At 53.4% G+C, this 18045-nt stretch overlaps 1 protein-coding gene across 1 annotated transcript; it reads left to right on the forward strand.

The window, feature by feature from the left end:
- The first annotated feature begins 229 nt into the window (after window positions 1-229).
- LOC147101976 (protein Aster-B-like) lies at window positions 230-12801 on the forward strand. Its single transcript, XM_085965086.1, has 4 exons — window positions 230-595; window positions 2100-2120; window positions 4302-4386; window positions 12496-12801. The coding sequence occupies exons 1-4, from the start codon at window positions 230-232 to the stop codon at window positions 12501-12503; spliced, it is 480 nt and encodes a 159-aa protein (XP_085821212.1). The 3' UTR covers window positions 12504-12801.
- The last annotated feature ends 5244 nt before the right edge of the window (window positions 12802-18045 follow it).

The following is an 18045-nucleotide window of genomic DNA, read 5'->3' on the forward strand; positions in this document are numbered from 1 at the left end:
AGGTTGATGGGGGGGAGAGAGGGAGAGGTTGATGGGGGGTGGGGGGGAGAGAGGGAGAGGTTGATGGGGGTGGGGGGGAGAGAGGGAGCGGTTGATGGGGGGGAGAGAGGGAGAGGTTGATGGGGGGGGAGAGAGGGAGAGGTTGATGTGGGGGGAGAGAGGGAGAGGTTGATGGGGTGGGGGGGAGAGAGGGAGAGGTTGATGGGGGTGGGGAGAGAGGGAGAGGTTGATGGGGGTGGGGAGAGAGGGAGAGGTTGATGGCGGGGGTCTGGTGGAGAGGGAAGAATCTGCCGTTTGGGACAGGAGTGCAGAGAGTGCAGAGAGACTGAGGTTCTTGGATATTGGTGTGTTGCTCTGCCTCCTGCAATCCAGCTCCGTTAACTGTTCCCATTCTCTCCACAGCTGCACTGCCAGTAACTCCGCAAGGAGCACTCCTACCAGCTCGCCGGCGCTACGCAAGCGGCTGCCGCTCTGCCCGAAGGCCACGGACGGGGAAAGTGTGCTGGAGAAGGGTTCAGATAGCTCCTCAGAAAGGTTGTCCTGTGGCAACCAGTACAGCCACTCCACTCCCGGGTGCAACAGCAAGAACTCGCGGGTAAGAAGCCAGCGTATTTACCACCTACTCTCGGCACTGGGCAGGAAAGCTGTCTCAGACTCTGAATACATTGTCCTTTGCAGCAAATAATAGCTCCCTCAGAAGTCCAAAAGGAATACCAGCTATAGAAGGTGCTTGGCACATCTCTCGGCAGATTCTCTCAGCATCTCTTAAATTCTTGTTGATTAGTCAGAAGAAGATTCTCTTTGTCCTCTCTCGTTGTAATCTTTACCTAGCAGAGGTAGAAGGCACCTTAACAAGTACTAAGTATATCCAGGACACACAGTAAGAGGCTACTAGACTGATTCCTGGGATGAGAGGACTGTCCTATGAGGAGAGATTGAGTAGATTGGACCGATACTCTCTGGAGTTTAGAAGAATGAAAGGTGATCTCATTGAAACATATAAAATTATTATACGGCTTGACAGGGTAGATGATGAGAGGCTGTTTCCCCTGGCTGGACAGTCTAGAAGTAGGGGTCATCGTCTCGGGATAAGAGGTCGGCTATTTAGGACTGAGCTGAGAAATTTCTTGACTTTGGTGAATCTTTGGAATTCTCTGCCCCAGAGGGCTGTGGAGGCTGAGTCGTTGAGTATATTCAAGGCTGAGATCGAGAGATTGTTGGACTCTCGGGGAATCGAGGGATATGGGGATTGGGCGGCCAAGTGGAGTTGAGGTCGATGATCAGCCGTGATCTCATTGAATGGCGGAGCAGGCTCGAGGGGCTGTATGTCTGACTTGTGCTCATATTTCTTATGTAAATCAGATATTTTTTATTAATTCCCGGTGTTAGATCAAGGTAATTTCAGTGGACCACACTGATCTGAGGTCAACACACTAAAATTAAAGTTTGCGAGTCCGGTGGTAAGTTTTAAATAGTCGATTTATTGCATCACTTGATTTACACTGTTTGACTTCCTTTATCCAACTAACAAGGATGTTCAAAATGGCTGGCTTTATACCGCAGCAGATGTACCCGCCCCCTTTATTACCACCGGACTTGCAAACTTTAATTTTGGTGTGTTGACCTCAGATCAGTGTGGTCCACTGAAATTACCTTGATCTAACACCCGGGTTGCAGGTGTCGCTGGCAAGGCCGGCATTTATTGCCCATCCCTAATTGCCCCTTGAGAAGGTGGCGGTGAGCCGCCGCCTTGAACCGCTGCAGTCCGTGTGGTGAAGGTGCTCCCACAGTGCTGTTAGGGAGGGAGTTCCAGGATTTCGACCCAGCGACGATAAAGGAATGGCGATATATAGACAGGATGGTGTGTGACACATCTGCGCCATTTCTCACATTGTGTTCAATAATGTTTGTGAGGAAGTTGTTCACTTTTTTTACCATTTACGTGCTTTTGACTCCAATCCTTTCCCCTCTCCTGCTATTTGATCTATAATCCCATCTTTTCCCCGCTCCTGCTATTTGCTCTGTAATCCAAACCTTTCCCCTCTTCCTTAAACACTTATCAATCACAGATTTATATTTTCTTTTCTTTTATCTTCCAGAAAATGCAGAGCTGGTACAACGTGAGTATAAAGTGCAATTCTTGATTTTTAATTCTGTGTTTTATGTCTGTGTTGCCTTGCGTTGGTTTGTGCTATTGTTAAATTACAGTTCGAGAACCATTGCTGTGGAATTGTGTGTCACGGTGGGATTAACTAATGCTGCTGCAAGACACGCCAGTATCTCTTTCTTGTCCTTTCTGAACATATGTTCTCATCAATGTGTCTCACATTTGAGAGAATCCATCACGTCATCTGCATGGAATCTAGAGAACCGGGGAGCCCCTGAGCTGAGATTGTCCGATGGGTCAGAGGGTGAAATCTAAAGCTGGCACTGGCCAGAAGGAAGAGCAGCAGAGCCCAAGTCAAGGAGGGCCTTGCCAAAGGAAATGGCAGAGCCTTCGAACTTTTGCCTAAAAAGAGCCAAACTGAAATCTCTGGATCTCATTTCCCTTGGGATTCCTGGATACCAAATAAATAGGGGCAATTTTCTTGGTCTAGACTGGATACAATCCCAGGCCCGATAGGTGTGTGCTGGGCTCTACGCCCAGGCACCATTCCACTTTCCTTATATAGATCTGATTAGAGAAGAGTAGATCCCAGCTAATCACTTATTGATGAGTAAATAAGTGCAGTACTGAGGGAGGACCGCACTGTCGGAGGGGTAGTACTGAGGGAGCGCCGCACTGTCGGAGGGGCAGTACTGAGGGAGGACCGCACTGTCGGAGGGGCAGTACTGAGGGAGCGCCGCACTGTCGGAGGGGTAGTACTGAGGGAGCGCTGCACTGTCGGAGGGGCAGTACTGAGGGAGCACCGCACTGTCGGAGGGGCAGCACTGAGGGAGCACCGCACTGTCGGAGGGGCAGCACTGAGGGAGCGCTGCACTGTCGGAGGGGCAGTATTGAGGGAGCACCGCACTGTCGGAGGGGCAGTACTGAGGGAGCGCCGCACTGATGGAGGGGCAGCACTGAGGGAGTGCCGCACTGTCGGAGTGGCGGTACTGAGGGAGTGCCACACTGTCGGAGGGTCAGTACTGAGGGAGTGCCGCACTGTCGGAGGGGTAATACTGAGGGAGCACCGCACTGTCGGAGGGGCAGTACTGAGGGAGCGCTGCAATGTCGGAGGGGCAGTACTGAGGGAGCAGCGCACTGTCGGAGGGGCAGTACTGAGGGAGCACTGCACTGTCGGAGGGGCAGTACTGAGGGAGCGCTGCACTGTCGGAGGGGCAGCACTGAGGGAGTGCCGCACTGTCGGAGGGGCGGTACTGAGGGAGTGCCACACTGTTGGAGGGTCAGTACTGAGGGAGCGCCGCACTGTTGGAGGCTCAGTACTGAGGGAGTGCCACACTGTCGGAGGGGCAGTACTGAGGGAGAGCCGCACTGTTGGAGGGGCAGTACTGGGGGAGCGCCGCACAGTCGGAGGGGCAGTACTGAGGGAGTGCCGCACTGTCGGAGGGGCAGTACTGAGGGGGGGCAGTACTGAGGGAGTGCCGCACTGTCGGAGGGGCAGTACTGAGGGAGCGCAGTACTGAGGGAGCGACGCACTGTCGGAGGGGCAGTACTGAGGGAGCGCCGCACTGTTGGAGGGGCAGTACTGAGGGAGCGCAGTACTGAGGGAGCGCCGCACTGTCGGAGGGGCTGCACTGAGGGAGTGCTGCACTGTCGGAGTTGCAGTCTTTCGGATGAGACGTTAACACGAGGGCCCCGCCTGCCATTTCAGGTGGATGCAAAAGTTCCCGCAGCCACTATTTCGAAGAAGCGCAGGATGTTGTCCAGTTGTCCTGGGGCCAATATTTATCCCTCAATCAACATCGCTAAAACAGAATATTGTTTGTGGGATCTTGTGCGTTAACTGGCCGATGGGCTGAGAGATGGTCACTGCAGTTAATGTGCTGTGATCGCGCTTCTCGTGACTCCAGTTGGATGTTCATTTCTTTTAATTGCCATCCTGCTTAAATTAACGTCGCTCAGTCATGCTAAGTCTGAGGTTTGCTTTGATTTCTGTTACATATTCCATTAGTTTTCCAAAAAGGAGAAGGATTGAACTGTGTGTCTCCTTCATATTGCAAGATGCATGGAAACCATTTTAGAGCCTGCATTTTCAGTGACTTGACAGCTGTGTACGTATTTGTAATAAGGTTGATTGGATAGGAAGAGCGGTGTTTGATCCAGATATTCCTCTGGAGAAATTGTATCTTTCTTCCAGGTGTTGAGCCCCACATACAAACAGCGGAACGAAGACTTTCACAAACTGTTCAAGAAGCTGCCCGATTCAGAGCGACTGATTGAGGGTGAGGCCGATTGTGGGTGTGAGGCGGGTGTTGGGCGGGGACGGCGGTGGGCGAGGCAGAGTGTAGGTTCGAGTGACAGTAGGGTATTGATGAGAGTCACGTTTTGTTTGAGGGGGAAACAGTGAGCCTCAATGTTGAAATCAGAAATACTTGTTCTGACTGTAGATTTTGACCCAGGGGTACAGGCTGGGGCTGACTGTAGATACTGACACAGGGGTACAGGCTGGGGCTGACTGTAGATACTGACCCAGGGGTACAGGCTGGAGCTGACTGTAGATACTGACCCAGGGGTACAGACTGGGGCTCACTGTAGATACTGACGCAGGGGTACGGACTCGGGCTGACTGTAGATATTGACCCAGGGGTACAGACTGGGGCTGACTGTAGATACTGACCCAAGGGTACAGACTGGGGCTGACTGTAGATACTGACCCAGGGGTACAGGCTGGAGCTGACTGTAGATACTGACGCAGGGGTACAGGCTGGTGCTGACTGTAGATACTGACCCAGGGGTACAGACTGGAGCTGACTGTAGATACTGACACAGGGGTACAGACTGGGGCTGACTGTAGATACTGACCCAGGGCTACAGACTGGGGCTGATTGTAGATACTGACCCGGGGTACAGGCAAGGGCTGACTGTAGATACAGACCCAGGGTTACAGACTGGGGCTGACTGTAGATATTGACCCAGGGGTACAGGCTGGGGCTGACTGTAGATACTGACCGAAGGGTACAGGCTGGGGCTGACTGTAGATACTGACCCAGGGGTACAGGCTGGAGCTGACTGTCGATACTGACCCAGGGGTACAGGCTGGAGCTGACTGTAGATACTGACGCAGGGGTACAGACTGGGGCTGACTGTAGATACTGACCCAGGGGTACAGGCTGGGGCTGACTGTAGATACTGACCCAGGGGTACAGACTGGGGCTGACTGTAGATACTGACCCAGGGGTACAGACTGGGGCTAACTGTAGATACTGACCCAGGGGTACAGACTGGGGCTGACTGTAGATACTGACCCAGGGGTACAGACTGGGGCTGACTGTAGTTACTGACCCAGGGGTACAGACTGGGGCTGACTGTAGATACTGACCCAGGGGTACAGGCTGGGGCTGACTGTAGATACTGACCCAGGGGTACAGACTGGGGCAGACTGTAGATATTGACCCAGGGGTACAGACTGGGGCTGACTGTAGATACTGACCCAGGGGTACAGACTGGTGCTGACTGTAGATACTGACCCAGGAGTACCGACTGGGGCTGACTGTAGATACTGACCCAGGGGTACAGACTCGGGCTGACTGTAGATACTGACCCAGGGGTACAGGCTGGGGCTGACTGTAGATATTGACCCAGGGGTACAGACTGGGGCTGACTGTAGATATTGACCCAGGGGTACAGACTGGGGCTGACTGTAGATACTGACCCAGGGGTACAGGCTGGGGCTGACTGTAGATACTGACCCAGGGGTACAGACTGGTGCTGACTGTAGATACTGACCCAGGGGTACAGACTGGGGCTGACTTTAGATACTGACCCAGGGGTACAGGCTGGGGCTGACTGTAGATACTGACCCAGGGGTACAGGCTGGGGCTGACTGTAGATACTGACCCAGGGGTACAGGCTGGTGCTGACTGTAGATACTGACCCAGGGGTACAGACTGGGGCTGACTGTAGATACTGACCCAGGGGTACAGGCTGGGGCTGACTGTAGATACTGACCCAGGGGTACAGGCTGGAGCTGACTGTAGATACTGACCCAAGGGTACAGGCTGGGGCTGACTGTAGATTCTGACCCAGGGGTACAGGCTGGGGCTGACTGTAGATACTGACCCAGGGGTACAGGCTGGGGCTGACTGTAGATACTGACCCAGGGGTACAGACTGGGGCTGACTGTAGATACTGACCCAGGGGTACAGACTGGGGCTGACTGTAGATACTGACCCAGGGGTACAGACTGGAGCTGACTGTAGATACTGACCCAGGGGTACAGACTGGGGCTGACTGTAGATATTGACCCAGGGGTACAGACTGGGGCTGACTGTAGATATTGACCCAGGGGTACAGACTGGGGCTGACTGTAGATACTGACCCAGGGGTACAGGCTGGTGCTGACTGTAGATACTGACCCAGGGGTACAGACTGGGGATGACTGTAGATACTGACCCAGGGGTGCAGGCTGGGGCTGACTGTAGATACTGACCCAGGGGTACAGGCTGGTGCTGACTGTAGATACTGACCCAGGGGTACAGACTGGGGCTGACTGTCGATACTGACCCAGGGGTACAGACTGGGGCTGACTGTAGATACTGACCCAGGGGTACAGGCTGGGGCTGACTGTAGATATTGACCCAGGGGTACAGACTGGGGCTGACTGTAGATACTGACCCAGGGGTACAGACTGGTGCTGACTGTAGATACTGACCCAGGGGTACAGGCTGGGGCTGACTGTAGATACTGACCCAGGGGTACAGACTGGTGCTGACTGTAGATACTGACCCAGGGGTACAGGCTGGAGCTGACTGTAGATACTGACCCAGGGGTACAGACTGGGGCTGACTGTAGCTACTGACCCAGGGGTACAGACTCGGGCTGACTGTAGATACTGACCCAGGGGTACAGACTGGGGCTGACTGTAGATATTGACCCAGGGGTACAGACTGGGGCTGACTGTAGATACTGACCCAGGGGTACAGACTGGGGCTGACTGTAGATACTGACCCAGGGGTACAGGCTGGAGCTGACTGTAGATACTGACCCAGTGGTACAGACTGGGGCTGACTGTAGATACTGACCCAGGGGTACAGGCTGGAGCTGACTGTAGATACTGACCCAGGGGTACAGACTGGGGCTGACTGTAGATACGGACCCAGGGTTACAGACTGGGGCTGACTGTAGATACTGACCCAGGGGTACAGGCTGGGGCTGACTGTAGATACTGACCCAGGGGTACGGACTGGGGCTGACTGTAGATACTGACCCAGGGGTACAGGCTGGGGCTGACTGTAGATACTGACCCAGGGGTACAGACTGGAGCTGACTGTAGATACTGACCCAGGTGTACAGGCTGGAGCTGACTGTAGATACTGACCCAGGGGTACAGACTGGGGCTGACTGTAGATACTGACCCAGGGGTACAGGCTGGGGCTGATTGTAGATACTGACCCAGGGGTACAGGCTGGGGCTGACTGTAGATACTGACCCAGGGATACAGGCTGGAGCTGACTGTAGATATTGACCCAGGGGTACAGACTGGAGCTGACTGTAGATACTGACCCAGGGGTACAGGCTGGGGCTGATTGTAGATACTGACCCAGGGGTACAGGCTGGGGCTGACTGTAGATACTGACCCAGGGGTACAGGCTGGAGCTGACTGTAGATACTGACCCAGGTGTACAGGCTGGAGCTGACTGTAGATACTGACCCAGGGGTACAGACTGGGGCTGACTGTAGATACTGACCCAGGGGTACAGGCTGGGGCTGATTGTAGATACTGACCCAGGGGTACAGGCTGGGGCTGACTGTAGATACTGACCCAGGGGTACAGGCTGGAGCTGACTGTAGATACTGACCCAGGGGTACAGACTGGGGCTGACTGTAGATACTGACCCAGAGGTACAGGCTGGGGCTGATTGTAGATACTGACCCAGGGGTACAGGCTGGGGCTGACTGTAGATATTGACCCAGGGGTACAGACTGGGGCTGACTGTAGATACTGACCCAGGGATACAGGCTGGGGCTGACTGTAGATACTGACCCAGGGGTACAGACTCAGGCTGACTGTAGATACTGACCCAGGGGTACAGACTCGGGCTAGGTGATGTTTGCAGTGTGATATAACATGTATTAATTGTCTTTCATGAGTGGGGAGTGATGTTACAATTGGTTGATATTTTCCTGTGCGCGGTATTTAGTGTACTGATGGATGCGTCCGCATCAAATTCCGTTTTTTGTTGCTCCTTTTGACCTCTGTTGAGCCCAGCGCTGCTCGGGCCTCTCAGCGCTGCTCGGGATCCTTGTTGCTCACTCGTCCGACAGCTGCCTGTGGACGGAAGCTACTTTCACCTCTCCTGTGACTTGTGTCAGGTGTAAATCAAGGATCTGGTGAGAAAAGGAGCCGAATGATTCTGGTGCAACCCAAATTGAACAAAGGTCTTCGTTGCATTTGCTGCTACCTGCCCACAATTTATCAGACACTGAATTCACCCTGGCGTGATGGGATTTTAAATCTTGACTTTAAATGGCTGTTCACTCCTCCTCTATAACCATGTCCCAAATAACAGGACTCCTGTCCTCTATAACCATGTCCCTAGAAACAGGACTCCCGTCCTCTATAAACATGTCCCCAGTAACAGGACATCCGTCCTCTATAACCATGTCCCTAGTAACAGAACTCCCGTCCTCTATAACCATGTCCCCAGTAACAGGACTCCCGTCCTCTATAACCATGTCCCCAGTAACAGGACTCCCGTCCTCTATAACCATGTCCCCAGTAACAGGACTCCCGTCCCCTATAACCATGTCCCCAGTAACAGGACTCCCGACCTGTATAACCATGTCCCCAGTAACAGAACATAAGAAATAGGAGCAGGAGTAGGCCAGTCGGCCCCTCGAGCCTGCTCCGCCATTCAATAAGATCATGGCTGATCTGATCCTAACCTCAAATCTACTTCCACTCTCCATCCCACCCGAACCCATGTGATCTCCCGGGAGAGGCGAAAAACCAGATTAAAAAAAACCAGTGGCCAATTTGGGAGAAAAAATCTGGGAAATTCCTCTCCGACCCATCTAGGCGATTGAAACTCGTCCAGGAGATCACTCTGTCCCTGTATTTCCTGCAGTACTTACCTTCTGTAAAAGGTGATCTCCACCCAAGTCAGGAACAGGCCCAATTTACTCTTGAAGGACTAACACAGAATTAGAACACAAGAAGTAGGAGCAGAACCAGGCTACACGGCCCCTGGCCCGCCCCGCCACCCACAGGGCCATGACCATTCCGAACCTAGACTCATGTCCAAATTCCTGCCCGCTCCCTGTAACCCCTAATTCCCTTTACTTCTACGAAACTGTCTATTTCTGTTTTAAATTTATTTAATGATGTAGCTTCCACAGCTTTCTGGGGCAGCAAATTCCACAGACCTACTACCCTGTGAGTGAAGATGTTTCTCCTCATCTCAGTTATGAAAGAGCAGCCCCTTATTCTAAGATTATGCCCCCAGTTCTAGTTTCACCCATCATTGGAAACATCCTCACCGCATCCACCCGATCAAGCCCCTTCACAATCTTATATGTTTCAATAAGATCGCCTCTCATTCTTCTGAACTCCAATGAGTAGAGTCCCAATCTACTCAACCTCTCCTCATATGTCCACCCCCTCATCCCCGGGATTAACCGAGTGAACCTTCTTTGTCCTGCCTCGAGAGCAAGTATGTCTTTTCTTAAGTATGGACACCAAAACTGTATGCAGTATTCCAGGTGCGGTCTCACCAATACCTTGTACAACTGCAGCAATACCTCGCTGTTTTTATATTCTATCCCCCTAGCAATAAAAGCCAACATTCCATTGGCCTTCTTGATCACCTGCTGCACCTGCATACTAACTTTTTGAGTTTCGTGCACCAGGACCCCCAGATCCCTTTGTACTGCAGTACTTTCCAGTTTCTTGCCATTAAGATAATAACTTGCTCTATGATTTTTCCTGCCAAAGTGCATAACCTCACACTTTCCAGTATTGTATTCCATCTGCCAAATCTCTGCCCACTTACTTAGCCTGTCTATGTCCCCTTGCAGGTTTTTTATGTCCTCCTCACTCACTACTTTCCCTCCCATCTTAGTATCATCTGCAAACTTTGATATGTTACACTCGGTCCCCTCCTCCAAATCGTTAATATAGATTGTAAAGAGTTGGGGACCCAGCACTGACCCCTGCGGAACACCACTAGTTACTGATTGCCAGTCTGAGAATGAACCATTTATCCCAACTCTCTGCCTTCTGTTAGATAGCCAATCCTCTATCCATGCCAGAATATTACCCCCAATCCCGTGATTTTTTATCTTAAGCAATAATCTTTTGTGTGGCACCTTATCAAATGCCTTTTGGAAGTCTAAATACACTACGTCCACTGGTTCCCCTTTATCCACCCTATATGTTACTTCCTCAAAGAACTCCAGCAAATTTGTCAAACATGACTTCCCCTTCATAAAACCATGCTGACTTTGTCTTATTAAATTATGATTATCCAAATGTCCTGTTACTGTCTCCTTAATAATGGACTCCAAAATTTTACCTACCACAGATGTTAGGCTAACCGGTCTATAGTTTCCAGCCTTCTGTCTACTGCCTTTTTTAAATAAGGGTGTTACATTAGCAGTTTTCCAGTCTGCCGGGAGCTTTGCCGAGTCCAGGGAGTTTTGGAAAATTATTACCAATGCATCCACAATCCCTACCGCCACTTCCCTCAAGACCCTAGGATGTAAGCAATCAGGTCCAGGTGATTTATCCGGCTTGAGTCCCATTATTTTACCGAGTACCACTTCCTTAGTGATTTTGATCGTGTTTAGCTCCTCCCCCCCTTTAGCCCCCTGTTTGTCCAGTGTTGGGATATTCTTAGTGTCTTCTACTGTAAAGAGTGATATAAAATATTCATTCAGTGTTTTTGCCATCTCCATATTTCCCACCATTAATTTCCCGGTCTCATCCTCTAAGGGACCAACATTTACTTTAGCCACCCTTTTTCTTTTTATATAACTATAAAAACTCTTACTATCTGTTTTTATATTTTTTGCTAATTTACTTTCATAATCTATCTTCCCTTTCTTAATCTTTTTGTCATTTTTTGCTCTCTTTTAAAGTTTTCCCAATCCTCTATCCTCCCACTAGATTTGGCTACCTTATATGCCCTTGTTTTTAGTCGAATACTATCCTTAATTTCTTTACTTAGCCACAGATGGCTGTCTTTTCTTTTACACCCTTTTCTTCTCAGTGGAATATATTTTTTTTGAAAGTTGTAAAATAACTCCTTAAATGTACACCACTGATCATGTATCGTCTTACCCTTTAATCTATTTTCCCAATCCACTCTACTCAATTCCGCTCTCATACCTTCATAGTCTCCTTTATTCAAGCTTAGCACGCTTGTTTGAGATCCAACCTTCTCACCCTCGAATTGAATATGGAATTCAACCATGTTATGTCCAAGGGGATCCTTTACTAGGACATTTTTAATTAATCCTGTCTCGTTACACAGGACCAGATCTAAGGTTGCTTGCCCCCTGGTCGGTTCAGTTACATACTGCTCAAGAAATCCATCCCTAATACACTCAATTAACTCATCCTCAAGGCAGCCCTGCCCAATTTGATTTGTCCAATTAATATGATAGTTAAAATCCCCCATAATTATAGATGTTCCCTTATTACAAGCCTCAACTATTTCCTGATTGATACTCCGTCCAACAGAGTTGCCACTCTTCGGAGGCCTATAGACTACGCGCACTAGTGTTTTTTTCCCCTTATTATTCCTTACCTCCACCCAAACTGTTTCATTATCCTGATCTTTTGACCCAATATCATTTCTCTGTATTACAGTGATTCCTCCCTTTTGGACTCCCCAGCCTTCGGGAACATCCTTCCTGCATCTAGTCTGTCCAGTCCTGTCAGAATTTTATAAGTTTCAATGAGATCCCCTCTCATTCTTCTAAACTCCAGCGAGTATAAGCCCAATCGACCTAATCTCTCCTCATGCGTCATTCCTGCCATCCCAGGTATCAGCCTGGTGAATCTTCGCTGAACTCCCTCCATGGCAAGAACATCCTTCCTCAGATAAGGCGACCAAAACTGCACACAATCCTCAAGATGTGGTCTCACCAAGGCCCTGTACAACTGCAGCAAGATATCCTTGTTCCTGTACTCGAACCTTCTTGCTATGAAGGCCAACATACCATTTGCCTTCTTAACCGCCTGCTGCACCTGTTACCTGGGGAGAAAGCTAGTTATCACCGGCAAGCTCCAAATAATGCAGATTGTCAACAGGTTAGATGAGTGTACCTTTGTCGTCAGTGTGTGTGAACTAACAGCTCCCTCCATTTCCGGTTATTTATTTGATTAGGCACATGATACTGATGCAGAGTCTCTTGTCGGGTTTCTCGAAGGCATCAAATGGATTCTTCGGGAAGTTGGGAGATTGTGAACCATTTGAGTGATAGCTGGGACTTGACGGAGAAGGAGACCATCAATGGGGAATGACGTTAGACCTAAGCAGCTCAGCTAGCCTGAATCTCCCACCTCTGTCAGGACAAACTGCTCATGACACTGCACTATATCTCAAGGAGGTGGATGGATACTGGCGAGATGATGTACTTCGCTGATGCACTGGTCATCAATCAGTCTTGTGCATCTATGTTGATTTTCCTTCTATGCTAGATTATGAAGTAGTATCGATAAATATTTCTGGTGTGTTTTTAGCTGCCATTCTGAACTGTTCCCTTAAGCAGTATTTATTTGCAGGGTGGAGCCAATACAATGCATCAATACATGGGTGCCATGGAGTGGAGGGGAACAGGCTTGATTTTCCCCTCCCTTTGTTTCCCACTATGCAGTAAGGCTCTAGGAAAGAATCAGGCCACGGGTGGAGGCCGGACATCTCTACCTAAGGACACAATAAAATAGGGCAGAGCGTAATTACCTTGGTCCCAGGAGAATGCCTGCGTCCATAGCCCCGTCCGTGACCCAGTGACAACAGGGGACAAAATAGGAGAATCCATCAAATCACAAAAAACGTGCAGCGCATATTAATTGTGCTGTGGTGCTCTTCACCACCTCCCCCCCCCCGCCCCGCAGATTTTACACTGTCTTCAGAATCTACTCTTCCAGCTTATGAACATTTCTGTTTGAATTTATCCAGTGAAATGTCTTCATTAAAATTAACTGTGAAAGGAAACACCTCTTCAACCTTCTTTTCCAATTTTTTACGTTTGATACTTGTGTGATATTTGGGTTGTTTATTGACCAGTGCCTGAAAGAACAGAATTTGGATTTCCTTTTCTCCCTGTGCCAGGTCCTCTGACAAATTTCCCTTTCTCCTCTTTGCCCATCCTCTCTCCACTCTCTTTGTATCTAGCTTCCGACTCTGTGCCCAGCATGGTCTTGGCACTTTCAGCATCATGCCCGTGTCCCGTGATGACAAGTGAAAGTCTGCATTTGAAGTTTTGCATTCTTTGTTTATTCTGAAATATATGGTTGGAGCGGTTGAGTCTCTCATTGATGGTATCGATTGTGTTATTAATTCATGTTTATCTGAGAGGGAACACAAAAACAAGAAGAGCAGAAAAAGGATTAACTTAGAGGAGGGATCCCCTGGAAAGACTGTACCACTCCTTGGAGGAGAAAAACATTCCTGCATTTAGGCACACAGCCTCATTTTCAGAGGCTGCGTTCCATCAGCAGAGCTTTGTACACTGCCAACATGTGTCGAGAAACTAGTTGGATCTCGAGTGTAAGAAGCTCTCTGTATCTGATTTTCCTGGCAACATTTTGGGTTGGTTTTAGAGACTTGCTTCTGGCATCTACCCACCCATTTAATCTCCTCCCACAGCCCATGTACACTCTCCCCTATCATGGACTCTACCCACCCATTTAATCTCCTCCCAGAGTCCATGTACACTCTACACTATCATGGGCTCTATCCACCCATTTAATCTCCTCCCACAGCCCAGGTACACTCTCCCCTATCATGGACTCCACCCACCCATTTAATCTCCTCCCACAGCCCGTGGACACTCTCCCCTATCATGGACTCTACCCACCCATTTAATCTCCTCCCAGAGTCCATGTACACTCTACACTATCATGGGCTCTATCCACCCATATAATCTCCTCCCACAGCCCAGGTACACTCTCCCCTATCACAGATTCTACCCACCCACTTAATCTCCTCCCATAGCCCATGTACACTCTCCCTATCATGGACTCTACCCACCCATTTAATCTCCTCCCACAGCACAGGTACACTCTCCCTATCATGGGCTCTACCCACCCACTTAATCTCCTCCCATAGCCCATGTACACTCTCCCTATCATGGACTCTACCCACCCATTTAATCTCCTCCCACAGCCCAGGTACACTCTCCCTATCATGGGCTCTACCCACCCATATAATCTCCTCCCACAGCCCATGTACACTCTCCCCTATCATGGACTCCACCCACCCATTTAATCTCCTCCCACAGCCCAGGTACACTCTCCCCTATCATGGACTCCACCCACCCATTTAATCTCCTCCCATAGCCCATGTACACTCTCCCTATCATGGACTCTACCCATCCATTTAATCTCCTCCCACAGCCCATGTACACTCTCCCTATCATGGACTCTACCCATCCATTTAATCGCCTCCCACAGCCCAGGTACACTCTCCCCTATTACAGACTCTACCCACCCATTTAATCTCCTCCCACAGCCCAGGTACACTCTCCCCTATCATGGACTCTACCCACCCATTTAATCTGCTCCCACACCCCATGGACACTCTCCCCTATCACGGACTCTACCCACACATTTAATATCCTCCCACAGACCACAGTCTCCCCTATCATGGACTCTACCCACCCATTTAATCTCCTCCCACAGCCCATGTACACGCTCCCCTATCATGGGCTCTACCCACCCATTTATAGAAACACTAGCTGAAGTGCCTGGCGGTGCCGAGGCTTTTTCGAGGGCATGTTGTTGTTGGAAGAGAGAGAGAGAGCGACTGGGGGGAAGAGAGAGAGCGACTGGGGGGAAGAGAGAGAGCGACTGGGGGAAGAGAGAGAGCGACTGGGGGGAAGAGAGGGAGGGGAGGGGAGGGGGGCAGGGCGGGGGGGGAGGGAGGGAGGGGAGGAGGAGGGGGGGAAGAAGGGGCGGGGGAGAGAGGGGAGGAGGGGGGAGGAGGAGAAGGGGGAGAGTCCACGAGCCCCCTGATCCCCGTCCCCCCAAACTCCCGAGCCCCCTGATCCCCACCCCCCGAACCCCAGAGGTTGGCCCCCCCGAGACTCGCACCCCCACCCCCGAGGCTCGCCCACCACCCACCCCCACCCCCGAGGCTCGCCCACCACCCACCCCCACCCCCGAGGCTCGCCCACCACCCACCCACCCCCGAGGCTCGCCCCCCCCCCCGCCAACCAAGCACCGAACTCCGGAGGCGCGATCTTCCGAGCACCGGCCTCCCGAGCTGGCTTCAACATTGCGGTTGTGCGAGACGGCCGGAGGGCCCGGTTGCCAGGGTAACCGTGACGCTGACCAAGCCCCGCCCCCCGGCCGAGCCAGAGAGAGAGACGCCGCGTCTCAGCTGCTCCTGCTGCGCGCGCGGCCTCCCCCCCCAAGGGTCGCGGCCCCACCCCGAGGGTCGCGGCCACCCCTCCCGAGGGTCGCCCCTCCCCGAGGGTCGCGCCCCCCCCCCCCGAGGTGAAGACCGCCGATTGCGGCTGTGCGAGACGGCCGGCGGGTCCGGTTGCCAGGGTAATGCTTGACGCTCAGCAAGCCCCGCCCCCGGCCGAGCCAGAGAGAGACGCCGCCTCTCAGCTCCTGCTGCGCGTGCACCCTAGCGGCGCTGGGCTGAGGCCCGGCCCTCCATCCTTCGAGTGGGTCCGGGAGGTGCCTTGCTCGGGCGTGGGTGCGGAGGAGACGCCGAGGCTTCTAGGCCTACCTGGAAAAACGGGGAAAGGTAGGAAAATTAATGAGATTATATAAGTTAATTACTTTCTAAATCATTTTTCTTAAAAACAATATATGTTTTAAAAGCAACGTTTTTTTTTTAAGACGCAGAAAGCGGGAAAAAGAAAGGAAAAGTTTGGAATAAAGATGGCGGCGACTCACCTCGGTTCAGAACGATAAGGCCCGGCCACACACGCACCGATTGGCCCGGCGTACGATTGGTCGAGCTCGAGGTCACTCTGTCGCTAATGAGCGGATAATGAGATGCTAATGAGCAGAATGTTGAAGGTTGTTGGGATACCGCGGGCGCGATTTTAGCCCGGCCGAAACGTAAATACGCTTAAAACCGTCTCAGAAGCGTAAGCTTTCTTTGGAGGTAACGCGTGCGTAGGTACGCCCTGTAACTTTCGAGCGCATACCCGACAGACGCACACGCGATGACAGACAGAATGACAGACAGACAGATCGACCGATTTATATATATATATACTAGCTGAAGTGCCCAGCAGTGCCGAGGCTTTTTCGAGGACATGTTGTTGTTGGAAGAGAGAGAGAGAGCGACTGGGGGGAAGAGAGAGAGCGACTGGGGGGAAGAGAGAGAACGACTGGGGGGAAGAGAGAGAGTGACTGGGGAGAAGAGAGAGAGCGACTGGGGGGAAGAGAGAGAGCGACTGGGGGGAAGAGAGAGAGCGACTGGGGGGAAGAGAGAGTGCGACTGGGGGGAAGAGAGAGAGCGACTGGGGGGAAGAGAGAGAGCGACTGGGGGGAAGAGAGAGAGCGACTGGGGGGAAGAGAGAGAGCGACTGGGGGGAAGAGAGAGAGCGACTGGGGGGAAGAGAGAGAGCGACTGGGGGGAGGGGGGGCGGGGGGAGGGGGGCGGGAGGGGGAAGGGGGAGGGGAGGGGCGGGGGGGAGCGGAGGGGAGGGGCGGGAGGGGGAGCGGAGGGGAGGGGGGAGGGAGGGAGGGGAGGGGAGGGGGGAGGGAGGGAGGGAGGGGAGGGGGGGCGGGGGAGGGGGGAGGGGAGGGGAGGGAGGGGGGGCGGGAGGGGAGGGCGGGGGGAAGGGAGGGGGGGCGGGGGGAAGGGAGGGTGGGGGGGGAAAGGGGGGGAAGGGAGGGCGGGGAAGGGAGGAGGAGGAGGGCGGGGGGGAAAAGGGGGCGGAAAGGGGGGGGAAGGGAGGGCGGGGAAGGGAGGAGGGGGAGGGCGGGGGGGGGGAAGGGGGGGTAGGGAGGGGGGCGTGGGGGGCCCCCCCGGAGGGTCGCGTGGGGGCCCCCCCACCGGAGGGTCGCGGGGGGGGCCCCCCCGGAGGGTCGCGCCCCCCCCGGAGGGTCGCGCCACCCCCCCCGAGTGTCGCGCCACCTCCCCGAGGGTCGCGCCCCCCCGAGGGTCGCGCCCCCCCTCCCCGAGTGTCGCGCCCCCCCCGAGGGTCGCGCCCCCCCCCCGAGGGTCGCGCCCCCCCCCCCCCGAGGGTCGCGCCCCCCGAGGGTCGCGCCCCCCCGAGGGTCGCACCCCCCCCAGGGGCGCGCTCCCCCCCCGAGGGTCGCGCTCCCCCCCCCCGAGGGTCGCGCTCCCCCCCCGAGGGTCGCGCTCCCCCCCCCGAGGGTCGCGCTCCCCCCCCGAGGGTCGCGCTCCCCCCCCGAGGGTCGCGCTCCCCCCCCGAGGGTCGCGCTCCCCCCCCGAGGGTCGCGCTCCCCCCCCCCGAGGGTCGCGCTCCCCCCCCGAGGGTCGCGCTCCCCCCCCCGAGGGCAGCGCTCCCCCCCCCCGAGGGTCGCGCTCCCCCCCGAGGGTCGCGGCCCCCCCCCCCGAGGGTCGCGGCCCCCCCCCCCCGAGGTGAAGACCGCCGATTGCGGCTGTGCGAGATGGCCGGCGGGCCCGGTTGCCAGGGTAACGCTGGACGCTCAGCAAGCCCCGCCCCCCGGCCGAGCCAGAGAGAGACGCCGCGTCTCAGCTCCTGCTGCGCGCGCACCC

This window comes from Somniosus microcephalus, chromosome 22 (assembly GCF_052327205.1).
Source record: "Somniosus microcephalus isolate GS21.2 chromosome 22, FLI_Smic_1.0, whole genome shotgun sequence".
Classification (NCBI taxonomy): domain Eukaryota; kingdom Metazoa; phylum Chordata; class Chondrichthyes; order Squaliformes; family Somniosidae; genus Somniosus; species Somniosus microcephalus.

What these genes read in the sequence shown, in the direction of transcription:
- LOC147101976 (XM_085965086.1), top strand. Translation starts at nt 230, where the DNA reads ATGGGGGTGGGGAGAGAGGGAGAGGTTGATGGCGGGGGTCTGGTGGAG. An exon ending in GCAACAGCAAGAACTCGCGG is followed by an intron (nt 596 to 2,099) that starts GTAAGAAGCCAG and finishes TTTATCTTCCAG; the next exon opens with AAAATGCAGAGCTGGTACAA. An exon ending in AAATGCAGAGCTGGTACAAC is followed by an intron (nt 2,121 to 4,301) that starts GTGAGTATAAAG and finishes TCTTTCTTCCAG; the next exon opens with GTGTTGAGCCCCACATACAA.